Source organism: Mirounga leonina, unplaced genomic scaffold (genome assembly GCF_011800145.1).
Source record: "Mirounga leonina isolate KUSES-001 unplaced genomic scaffold, KU_Mleo_1.0 Mir_172, whole genome shotgun sequence".
NCBI classification, from domain to species: Eukaryota; Metazoa; Chordata; class Mammalia; order Carnivora; family Phocidae; genus Mirounga; species Mirounga leonina.
In genome coordinates, this window is record NW_023270442.1 from 13876521 (window position 1) to 13888958 (window position 12438).

Consider the following 12438-nt stretch of genomic DNA (forward strand, 5'->3'; position numbering starts at 1 on the left):
CCCCGAAATAGCTAACCGCTGTTTAAATCTGCAGCAGAGATGTAACGAGCCCAGGACATGGCGCTCGGATGAAAAGGAGACGTCACACTTGAGCCACCGCTTAAGCTTACAGAGGCAGTGGCGACGTCTAGAGCTGGCGAGAGGGGCCTGCGCCTCCCTCCCCCTGACCGAAAATGGAGAGCCCCGGCCGGAAGTCGGCAAGCGCAGCCTCCTAGCCCCCTACCCAACGCATCGCCACGGCTGCCCCCCAATCCCCTCCACCCCGCACGCTGCAGCTGCCACTGGCAAGTTACGGTGATGGTCCTGTTTGATCCTGAGGAAACCCTGAAATAAATGAATGCTTGAAAAAATTTTGAAGTGTCTATGGACTAAATCCACTGAGACTTGAAAATATACTCAAATGATTACGACAGTAAAGCCTTGTTAAGAAAAGGAAGGTATTGAGAACGGAGTAGATACAAAAGTAATAACGTTATTTTGACATACCAAAAGACCAACAACTTTATCGATAGAGTAGCATGGCTTTTCCTGAAAGCAATTTTCTTCATGGAAAGAATTTTGTAACAGGCAAATGTATAGAAACAAGCCAAAAAGAATTCCAGAATATTCCCTTTAGATGTTAATTACGGGCTTTTCTTGACCATTTGTACAATAATTTTTCAAATACTTTTCAAAAACTTTAAATAACTTTGAGCGTCTTGACTCATAGCAGGAAAACTGAACAATTTGCTTTTATCTTCCTTGACTTTTCTGAACAATTCCCAAGGAAACTCTGGCTTCAAGTACTGGAAGGGGTTTATCCAACTGAGGTCTGAGAAAGAACAAAATTAAAATTGAACAACTTGCTTTTTTCTTCCTTGATTTTTCTGAACAACTTCCATTGAAACTTTCGCCTCATACAGTGGAATGGGTTCATCCAACTGAGGCCTGAGGAAGAATGAAATTACAAAGTTAGGTCAAGGTAAAGATGAGTAGAACAATAGGATGGTAGTTGACAATTGCTATAGTTCAATTCTATTATTTTTTTAAGATTTTATTTACTTATTTGAAGAGTGCAGGAGCAGGGGGAAGGGCAAAGGGAGAATGAAAAGGAGAAGCAGACTCCCCACTGAGCGGGGAGGCCAGCCTGGGACTCTATCCCAGGACCTGGAGATCATGACCTGAGCTGCAGTAGTCAGATCCCCAACCGACTGAGCCACCCGGGCACCCCAATTCTATTATTTTAAATAATCCAAATAAATGTGTCCCATTAGTATTTCCACTGTTAAAAGTGGTTAAGTTTTGATGGGGGAAAATGCCTACTTTATCCACTCCCAGATCCAACTTAAAAAAACCAAAACTGTACTTTTCCCTCTTCTGAAGCTATGGGTTATTTTATGTTACTCTGGGAAGGGTGATGAGAAAAGCAAAGGTTGTGTGGTGTGGTATGGAACGGATTAAGGAGAACTCATGAGCCACTTCTAACTTAGGGAATACTTATTGGTGTATCCCAAGATACACTTTGAGAAATATTAAAGAACAGCTCTTTATCCAAACAAAATAAAATATGGTGGCAATAGGTATGCTGTGAAAACTGAAACGGAAGTGGAAATGCTTGCCTTACCTCAAGAATAGAAAAAATAAACAATGATTTGGTTACTTAGCATACCTAAAGACTCCACTTGATAACTTCTCCATCACATCTTTTAAGATACGTAGCTGGAAAGATTATTAAGGTAGCAATGTAACAGAGAGAGAACTGAACAAAACCAGTCAATAAATAGAAGATGTTAGGCAGGTCACCTATTTAAGTTCAGCACTCTCAGAAATTGAGGATTTAATTTACAAAAATTCTGTAAGCTGTGAAGTTTACCCTGAAAACAGGGAAATGGGGAACTGATGTGAGAGAAGTGGAAACATAATGGAGCCTACACTTCTAAGTTAGGACAAGTGGCAGAAGCAGTAAGCCTCATGCCTTGTACTAAGTGACGACTAGTGTTATCCCAACCGGGTAGGAGTGTAGTGGTGTCAGGTTTTCCTTTTAGTACTATGTATGGTATTTTTAGTTAAAAACAATGTTAGCACTTACATCTCTTATGTTAGGTGCACATTTATTTACTAAACTGGCTGCTCATTGGCTCAAAATTTGTGTGCAGAAAAGTTAACAAACTGTAATTTGTCACTATGGGAATCAAAAAATAAGTGTAAAATTAAGAAAAAAATTGAATCATTTAAAAATCGCAATGACAGTTTTAGGATTGAGAGTCTATGTAATTGCTAGTACTAGAGAATGACACACGGCATATAATCACACAGTCGGAAGGAGGTCTGTGAAATCACAAGCAGCAGCTGGCTCACATGGGAACTGATTGAGGGGGGTTTAGCACAAGTGAGGACTAGAGTCTGATTTGGGACTTGAAAATTCAGGACTTTAGAAAATGTAAATTAGATAGTACGAACATAAGCCATTTTAAAGATTTTATTAAAGAGGACCTAAAGAATTTCCCCCATATTGCAAATTCTCTTACTACTTCTGTTAAGTAAAAATGCCAACAGTAACTCTAAGAGTGTGTGTGTATGGAGGGAATTAAATAACACAGGCAAAGGAGCCAGCCTAGCTCCTGACATGTAAGATTCAAAACGTACTACCTAGTGTTACTCTTAACACATGGTGTTTGTTCTCTGCTGTTAACGTCCCATGAGATTCTTGATAATTACAACGTTAGTGGACAATTCAGTTGCTTAAAATTGAAATTTAAAGAACTCTTCTAGAAAGTCAAAATTTAAGTCTATTTTCCAAATTTAAAGAAAAATATTTATTCAGAAATACGTTCAACTCACACATTCACTACATAGGGAATGTTCTGGTTCTGAAATGTGCTTTTTACAACTCTATGTATGCAGGATACTAATGAAATACTCCTATTTGAAAGCTCTGAATTAATTCTGTCACTGCTCTTAGAGGAGGTGGGCCTTTATAAGTATGACGTGTATATAACTACACACATTTAACAAAAGCAAAGTATGATATTCAGTGGAGACAAACTTAAGGCTTGCAAGTTTCTTTCTTCGCACAGATATACTCTATTAAATAACAAGAACTTATGTTTTATCCAATATATTAAAATTTTTAGCAGGTGCAACTACCTTTAAAACAGTTATCTTAGAAAAAAAAGTTTTATTCATAAGTTTGACCCTGCTCTAAAGAGGTTTGGACCATTCTTTTGGAACTGCTTTCACATTCTCAAGACATGATTTCATTACTTTCACCAAAACTGGAATGATTTGGCTTCATTTGCCAGATTTTTTCTCTGAATGAATTCCATTAAAAAAAAAAATCAAACCCATCTTCATTTGATGGAGATCTTCTAGCACTGTTAATCTTAAAACAGCCCACAAACTCTTCAGTGCAGATAAGCATTCTGCAATGTCTTATGTAATAGCACCATTAGAGCTTAGATTAATGATGCAGCCTTTCAAGGGGATGTGTAATTTCCATAATGCCAAGTTGAAAATGAAATAAAATTTTACGTGTATCTTGTGGTTTATCTCCCATTCACAAACGAGCATGACTACCTGGATGATTCCTGTCCCACCACTTTTTAGCTGCATTCTGGAACATGTATTAACTTTTTTTATGCTTCAGTTTCTTCACCTGTGAGACAGGGATAATGATAGTACTTACACCTCATAGGGCTGTTTTAATGTTTAAACACATTAAAACCTACAAAAGCACTTGGAACACTGTTTGGCATGCTCAATGAAAGTTAGCTCTTATTATTATCAATTTTCATTATTAAAGAACTTAATGAGAGTACATGGTAAATTTCAAGCCAGAAACTCAGGTCAGTAGATAAAAAGGATATAAAGATATTTTCCTTGTTGCACATTTGACAAATTCCAAACTTCGTCATTAAGGAAAGCCACCGTTGCTCCCTTGAGGAAAAGGCAATGGCTATCTGGAGGATCCAACTTGGATAGAACGCACAGAGACTAATCAATGACTGTGAGTTTAATAGTAGACAGACGACTGGTAATCTTGAGCCAGAAAAACTTCTATGCAAATTAAATACCCAAATCACAAATGAACAGTATACAAACTTTAATAACAATATGTAAACTGTTAACGTTTTCTTTTCTAATTCATTGTCCAAAATGACAAAACAGCAAGGTCAGATGCAAGGCCTATGCAGAGATGATGGAATGGTAGCCTGTGTGCACGCATATGTGTGTGTATGTGTGTGCATGAGTGTGTGAATGTGTATGAGAGTGAGATTTCTGGCTGCTACTTATCAGTTATCTTCATGAGGATGTCAGAAAATTAGTGAAGATTATTGATATATGAGGATTATGGTATTTGCATATCAACCATGATAAGAAAATTTGAATACTGTTGAGAAATGTAACTTTGGGAGACAATGTATATACACACATTTATAGTAAATTCCAATGTGAATGGGAAATTGTCATAATTTTGTACAGAAATATTTTGCTAAGTATATATCAACAATATGTCAACAACAAGAAAAAAAAAATCTTACTGGAAATACTACTAAAAAATTCAGAAGTCACTTCTTCCAAACCACTAAATAAAAGTTCAATGAACTTCTCTATTAGGCACTATTTCTACATTTTGGCCAACATGTATCTAAACTAAAAAAGAAAGCTACATTTCTTTAGAAACAGGTATAATTCAGAAGTTATAATTTCTTCACATCTTGTCTCAAAAGACTTAGGCATTATTCTTTGTTAAGTACATCCTTTTGGTGTAACAATAATGTCTTATTGTTTCTGATAATACCTGCAGGTTTTCTTCTGTTGTTACCCAATGGCCTCCAACACCAAGAAGTGTGATGATGTCATGTTTATGTGGTAGTAGTTGTAATTTTACAGCTGGTTCGTCATCTTTACTATATAATCTCACTTACAAGGGAATAGTTTAAAAAGAGAGAGAGAGAGAGACAAGAAATATATTTTATAGTAATCTGGCAAAAATTGATTCTTCAAACTAGTCTTTACTTTTTAATGTAGGAATGAGGAAGCATTTTTCTTAGAAAAAATAACACACAATGTATTCAGACACCTTAAAATGTACTTTTTGCATTAAAACTGGTCATAAAATTTACTTTAGATTCAATTGTTAGTGTAATAACAAAGGACAAAAAGTTTATTTTCATTTGAAAACCAGGCAAGGTAACCTAACACATAACTAAGATTGATAGTTTTAATCATAATATTGATAGCTTAATTCTTTGGGAAAAGTTGACTTCTGATTAAGGAACTCATAGACTCAAGATAGCCATACACTGACAGAATTATTGAAATGTACATTTGAAAAGTTAATGAAATACTCATTCACTTCCACTGAAAGATTTTTCTGCGTTAATTTTCATAGTTGATCTTAGCCGAAAGGCCAAGAAGTGATCTTCTGAGTTAATTTCAAGTCCTGAAAATACTGGTTAAAAAGAAACACATTAAGATGGTCACAGCATCATTCATAGGAATGATTCCCATCACAGAAGATATTTCTTAACAAAGTACGAATAGAATCCCTTTGTAGGCTTGTGAATCCTGTGCTTTCTGTGCAATGGCAGGATCTAGCGGGGTACAGATTAGGTGTTAAATAGATACTGGTTAAATAACAAAAGGTCAAGGAAGGTAAAAATGGAACAAAATTCTGTGCTTTTTCCAAATAGAGATTGCAGAAGTCAGCCATCCAATAGAGGGCAGCCAGACACGGCAGAACTAAGCATCTGGCTGAGAGCTGACCGAATGTGTATCATCTGGGAACCAACTGAGAAGATGATGTTTGTTCATTTGTGTAGAAACACTTCAACTCCTTATCTTAAAGGCAAGTATGCTCTCTCTTCCAGACAGTGTTTACAGTGAGATTCAAGAAGCTCCAGTTTAAAGAGAAAAGTTAAAAACAAAACATGACATCAATTTAATAAATATGTTAATAATTATTACCTGGTTTTACACACACAAACATATATATATATATATATTTTGAAATGCACCCATCACACTACAAAAATGACACATACTACTGATCTAGTAAAGTACCCACCTCCAGCATCTAGGACAATATCTACTCCCAGGCCTCCTGTTTCTTCTAAACAGCTTTCAGCAACATGGGCTTTCCCATTAGATACATCGATGACTCGGGCTGTAAAGGACAGGAAGTCAGGCAAGTGTACAGTTCTCTATGCGATTAACACAAACAAATCAAGAGAAAAAGAAAAAGAAAAGCAAATAAATATCTGTTCTCTGAAACGTATGGAGTGGTTCAAACCATTACTGGATCCAAATTTTACTTTTTCTCTTCTAACCCAATAGTAGATAAGGATCAATTTAAAGGAAGGGACTGGTATATTCAATAAAATAAAAATATTATTATGTGGATGATGCGTTCCAAGGCTGGTCTACTGAAAAAGAGGACTGTTTCAGTAAAAGATATACAGTCAGAACAGAGAATCTGTGAACTACAGAGATACACATATATTAAGGCATAAACTAAAGATTAAGCAAATTCTTAAGTATGTTTAGATTTAATAGAGTTTAGAGCTAAAACGTAAAAAACGTATTTGTTCGATATGGTACTTCTCTATTAGAGACCGTTTTATCCCTTTTCAGTCATAGAAATCCCCCTGCTCCCTTTCCCCACTTGGTCCCCCAAATGAAGAAAAGTCCTGAAGGTTAAGGAAAAAACATGATTATTTTGAGCAGTTAGTGAAAACTAAACTACTTTTAGAGTGTTATCTCAATAGAACAAGCCAATGAGATTAAAAAAAAAAAAATCTCAGCATTTGAACTGGCAAATGAAGACTCATGTTTATAATTCATTTTCATAGCTTTAGCATCTTCTTGTAAAAGAGAATTCCTCTCAGCACAGCTCCGGCTGGTGGTGTAGAGCGACAGTGATCTAAGATGTGGGGGGCGGGGGTGGGAGTGGGGAGGACACAAGGGAAAGGGGACTGAAGCACCTCGGAAGGGCAGGGTTAACCAATAAGAAACTTCTTTCTTCAACAATACTGTTCATGCTTTCCACCCCCCTCCATTCCATTTCCAATCTCTTCCTTTTTTTCCTTTCTCCAGTCCCTGCCTTAACCTTTCTTTTGTGTTTTGGTTATCTCTGCCAGAGGCATAAGGTAACAATGGACATAACAGGGGCTTTAATGTTAGGTAGGCCTGGGTTCAAATCCCACTCCAATCTCATTGTAGCTCCTTGGACAAGCTGGTTACATGCCCTAGATACTGCTCCATGGTTCGCTGACACAGGATTGCTGAGGACTTCAGGATAGATCATTCATATTAACACTCAATCAACCTGCCTCCCCTTACTGCCTGCCCCTCACTTACACTATGGCGCAGCCTCGTCTCTTCATCTGTTAGTTTCTCCATTCCTCTTTCTCCAATTCTTGGTCATTTTTTTCAGTCTGTTTTCTTTTTCCTTTCCCTTTGTGTTGTTGTTCAGATAGGTTCAATCTTTTCATTTTTTGTTGTGCATTTATTAATTAAAAAAAAAATTCCAGTATAGTTAACGTAGTGTTATACCCACCTATTTCCCCCACCCCCCTGGTGACCATCAGTTTGTTCTCTACAGTTAAGAGTCTGTTTCTTGGGGCGCCTGGGTGGCTCAGTCGTTAAGCGTCTGCCTTCGGCTCAGGTCATGGTCCCAGGGTCCTGGGATCGAGCCCTGCATTGGGCTCCCTGCTCAGCGGGAAGCCTGCTTCTCCCTCTCCCATTCCCCCGGCTTGTGTTCCCTCTCTCGCTGTGTTTCTCTGTCAAATAAATAAAATCTTTAAAAAAAAAAAAGTCTGTTTCTTGGTTTGTCTTTTTTTTCCTTTGTGCATTTATTTTGTTTCTTAAATTCCACATGAGTAAAATCATGTGGTATTTCTTTCTCTGACTTATTTTGCTTAGCTTTATACTCTCTAGCTCCATCCATGTTGTTGCAAATGGCAAGATTTCATTCTTTTTTATGGTTGAATAATACTCCATTGTATATATGTGCCACATCTTCTTTATCAATTCATCAGTTGATGGACATTTGGGCTCCTTCTGTTACTTGGCTATTGTAAATATTAATGCTGCAATAAACAAAGGGGTGCATGTATCCCTCTGAATTACTGTTTTATATTTTTTGGGTAAATACCCAGTAGTGTGATTACTCAATCATAGGGTAGTTCCATTTTTAACTTTTTGAGGAATCTCCATACTGTTTTCCACAGTGGCTACATTCCCACCAATAGTGTATGAGGGTTCCTATTTCTCCACATCCTCTCCAACACTTGTTGCTTCTTGTGTTTTTTATTTTAGCCATATGACAGGTGTCAGAGGATATGTCACTGTAGTTTTGATTTGCATTTCCTTGATGATGAGTGATGTCGAGCATCTTTTCATGTGTCTGTTGGCCATCTGTATTTCTTCTTTGGAGAAATACCTGTTCATGTCTTCTATCCATTTTTAGTTGGATTATTTGTTTTCTGAGTGTTGAGCTGTATAAGTTCTTTATGTATTTTGGATACTAACCCTTTATCAGAGATGTCATTTGCAAGTATCTTCTCTTATTCAGTAGGCTGTCTTTTAGTTTTGTTGATTGTCTCCTCTGCTGTGCAGAAACTTTTTATTTTGATGTAGGCCCAATAGTTTATTTTTGCTTTTATTTCCCTTGCCTCAGGAGACACACCTAGAAAAAGTTGCTAGAGCTGATGTCAGAGAAATTAGTGCCTATGCTCTCTTCTAGGATTTTTATAGCTTCAGGTCTCACATTTAGGTCCTTAGGTTCAATCTTTTCAAGAGCTCCCCAGTCTCCACCATATCCTGTTCATCATAAACTATATCTGACCTGTGTTTTTTAAGTGGATCATCTTCCTTCCTAGCATATCACAGAAAACAGACAACTTTAGAGGTATATCACTGAATAAAAGATGTTGAGAGACCTACAGAGTAATGCAAACATACATTGATTTACTGAATAAAACCAAAGAGGCATCAGGTATTGTTAAACTATGTCAAAGTTCAGCTAATTCAAACTTGGGTAAGTTGATGACAGTGGGGCAAAAAAGAAAAAACATTGAGAGATGTAGGTTTAAAAAGAATAAAAATTAAAACTATCACTTAGGTAAACTTGGACTTAGCATGGATACTAAGTGCATTTTAACAGTGACTTTCATTTGGGATTTTGCACTTTGTTTTATGAGTATAGTCTTTAAGGTGAAATCTCTTCAAAATTTTCTGTTGTAAAGTCTGTGTTGAGTAGTGTTACCCACCTATAGAAGGCCTAAGTCTTTCGAGGCATTGCTTGTCTTCGAGGCTACCTGCTGTTGAAATCACTTTGGCTCCTCTGTGGTGTGCTAACTGAATAGCTGTCATACCAAGTGCCTGTGTAGAAAAAAAATACACAATGCGTTCACAGATAGAAGGCAGAGGCCATGTCTAACTTGCTACTTTAGCATATTTTTAAATATTATCTGATAGAAAAAGAAAAAAAATATGGACAAGGTTGAGACATTTGACTGACTTTCTTCTTCAGAAGGGGTGGCAGAAAAGGTGTGTGTGCTCACCTAGTCTGAGCATTGCACATAATTTCAAGACGGAGGGCTGCATTCAGAAACTTGGCCTCAGTAAGAGAAAAATGGGCTTTTAAGGGCCTTGTAAGCATGATGTTCTAAGCTAATTTCACGTCCATGTATGAGTCAAGCACTCTCAAAAGCTCCATCCTTCTGCTGACCTGAGGGGTAAATTTGGGAAACACTTCTATCGTGATGCTGGATATCAGGTTGAAGCCAATGCCAAAGACAGTTCTGCCTTTTTTTGCAAAGAAAAACAGGGGATAAAAGCATTTTCATCAACAGATAGAAAATAAAGGTACAAAAATTCACCCAAGTTTTTTAACATTTTTAGATTATAATCTATTTTTACATATTTTTAGTGTCTTGAACTATTTTTTTGCTGATACATGTAATATGTTGACAACAGCACATTTTTAACCTTATGTGACCTGTCTATAAATGTACATCTTATCAATGTAGGTGTAAGTGTGAGGGATACACAAAATTGGTAGGGAGTTTTGGGGCATGGCCTCAAAGATTTCATGAGCTATTTCAGGCTTTGTGTATCAGGCATAAAAACACGGCTTGTCTGCTTTTTTAATGTACTAGCAGATTCAAAGTAATAGAAACTAAATACACTTAAGTCTAATTTTTATCTATTAATAAAAGCTGCCCATTTTATATTTTAACAAAATGGGCAGTGAACAAACTAGTGGTAAAGAATTATATTAGCAAATGGATGGCCTATTTCCTAAGTTTACTGGATTTTGATCCGTGTCTTAGCAGCACACTTAGCACCTACACTTGCTCCATCCATGATCAGGACTGATTTTCCAGGAGAGAGATGAGAAAGATAATGCAGAGCTGTATAGGCTCGTACTCCATTCCGAATGGTTCCAGCGGCTTCGGTCCATGTAACTTTTTCTGGTTTGTGAACTGTCACAAAGAACAAGAGGGAGCAACCAATTAGCAAGTCCTGTTAGTCCTGCCTCCTGGATCTGCCTTTCTCACCGTCTCTGCTCCCACCGTGGCCCTGGTCCAAGCCACTACTCCTATTACATCTGTCGCCTATATTTTGGTTTCCCTAGTTCCATTCTCGCCCACACATAATGCACCCTCAACATAGGAGCCGGCTGCGTGTGTGCATTTTCTAAACTTTATACTGTGAAATAAAGCACATGCAGAAAAGTACATGGAACATAAGTACAGATGGGTGGATATATACAAAGCAAATAGACAAGTAATCCCCATCCTGGTCAAGACAGAGAGCGCACGGCCCACACCCCCCCAGCCTCGTCTCTGCCACCAGAGGTCGCCACCATGCTAACTTCAGTTCCTGTTCACCTTCATCGTTTATGACCCACGGATGCATTCCTAAACAATGTAATTGAGTTTTGCCTGTTTTGGAACTTTATCTAAGTGGAGTCATACCATATGCACTCTTTTCTATCTTGCTTTTTTTCCTTCAACATTGTTTTTAAGACACACCCATTTTTGGAAACGTGACTGTAGTGCTTTCCTTTTTCAGGTGTTTCATGGCATTCCGCTACGTGAGAACACTTCCATTTGGTGATGCACTCTCCAGTTGAGGAGGATGGGTGTTGTGTTCAGTTTGTGGCGGTTATAAACAATGCTGCTAAAAATGCTCTCATATAAAAGATGGTGTCACATAGGTTTTCTCTAGGACAGTACTTGTGAATGGAAATCCCAGGTCGCAGGTATGCAACCTTTGACTTGACTACATATTCCCAAAATGGCTGTCTGAATTCACTCTCCCATAGCTATGTAACAGAGCTCCTTCTACTGTGAACATCCTTGTCAACCCCTGGCACGATTATACATTCTTATCAATCATTTGGGTGTGTAATGGTTTCTTACTATTTTAACTTGCTTTTCCCTCACGACTGCTAATGTTGAGCACCTTTTTGTGTTTGCTGGCCATCTGGAATTCCTTTTGTGAAATGAATGTTCAAGTCTTTATCAATTTTTCTGTTGTCTTCTTATTGATTTATAGGAATTAAAAAATATATTCTAGATGAATTACTTGTTTATGTGTTATATATATTATTTTCAACTTTATGTCATCTCTTTTCAATCTCTCTAATGGTGTTTTTTGAAAACGGAAGTCTTGGAATGATCTTTCTTTAAGTAGATGCCATGCCCAGGACGGAGCCCAATGCGGGGTTTGAACTTACGTCCCTGAGATCGAGACCTGAGTTGAGATCAAGAGTCGGACATTTAATCAACGGAGCCACCCAGTTGCCCCCAGAATGATCCTTAAAAACATATATAAACATGCTAACACTTCTCTGTTTAAGGTCCAATGGCGGGGCGCCTGGGTGTCCCAGTCGATTGTCTGAGTCTTGATGTTGGCTCAGTTCATCAATGGCTTTCCACTGCAATTGAAACAAAATGCAAACTCCTAATATAGCTTAAAGAGTTCTATCTGACCATTAAGCTATCCCTTAATACATTTAATTCTTTAATTTTTAGGTTTTTATTTTGTACACCAAATGTGATTTTTTCCCCAGTAAAAGCAATCCTTTCTTGTTTTACCTAAAATCAACTTTATAACACTTCCGTAGTCTTGACCAGCTCTTTCAAATATTTTCCCTCTGAAGCTGAGACACAGTAGTTGCACATACCAACTAACTAGTGCCATCTAGAGAGGGGGAGAGAGCACCTGTGCACAGATGCTGAAAAGGTTCAGACAAGCAAGGCATTTAAAATAGAGCACCAGGTGATCACTCACACATGGTACTTTATTCCTTACCAAATTCTTTAAGATACCTCTTCTCCCAATTTTCTTGATTATAAAATGCAGCTCAGGGTAATTAGTCTGGGGTCACACAGCTAATAAATTTGAATGTCTGATTCTAAAGCACATCTACTCTAGCAGTGC

At 37.6% G+C, this 12438-nt stretch overlaps 1 protein-coding gene across 2 annotated transcripts in view; it reads right to left on the bottom strand.

Annotated features, from left to right (window-relative positions):
* Nucleotides 1-423: 423 nt before the first annotated feature.
* CRYZL1 (crystallin zeta like 1) overlaps nt 424-12438 on the bottom strand; it is a 37337-nt gene continuing 25322 nt past the window's right edge. The window contains exons 7-13 of one of the 2 annotated variants that reach the window (XM_035017637.1): nt 10339-10472; nt 9255-9366; nt 6050-6148; nt 4781-4902; nt 3846-3951; nt 1649-1694; nt 424-927 (exon numbers count right to left, since the gene is read on the bottom strand). In XM_035017637.1, the coding sequence (XP_034873528.1) occupies nt 828-927; nt 1649-1694; nt 3846-3951; nt 4781-4902; nt 6050-6148; nt 9255-9366; nt 10339-10472 (719 nt within the window). In that variant the 3' untranslated portion in view covers nt 424-827. Of the gene's footprint in view, nt 928-1648; nt 1699-3845; nt 3952-4780; nt 4903-6049; nt 6149-9254; nt 9367-10338; nt 10473-12438 lie in introns of both variants that reach the window. The other variant, XM_035017638.1, reaches the window with a different exon arrangement.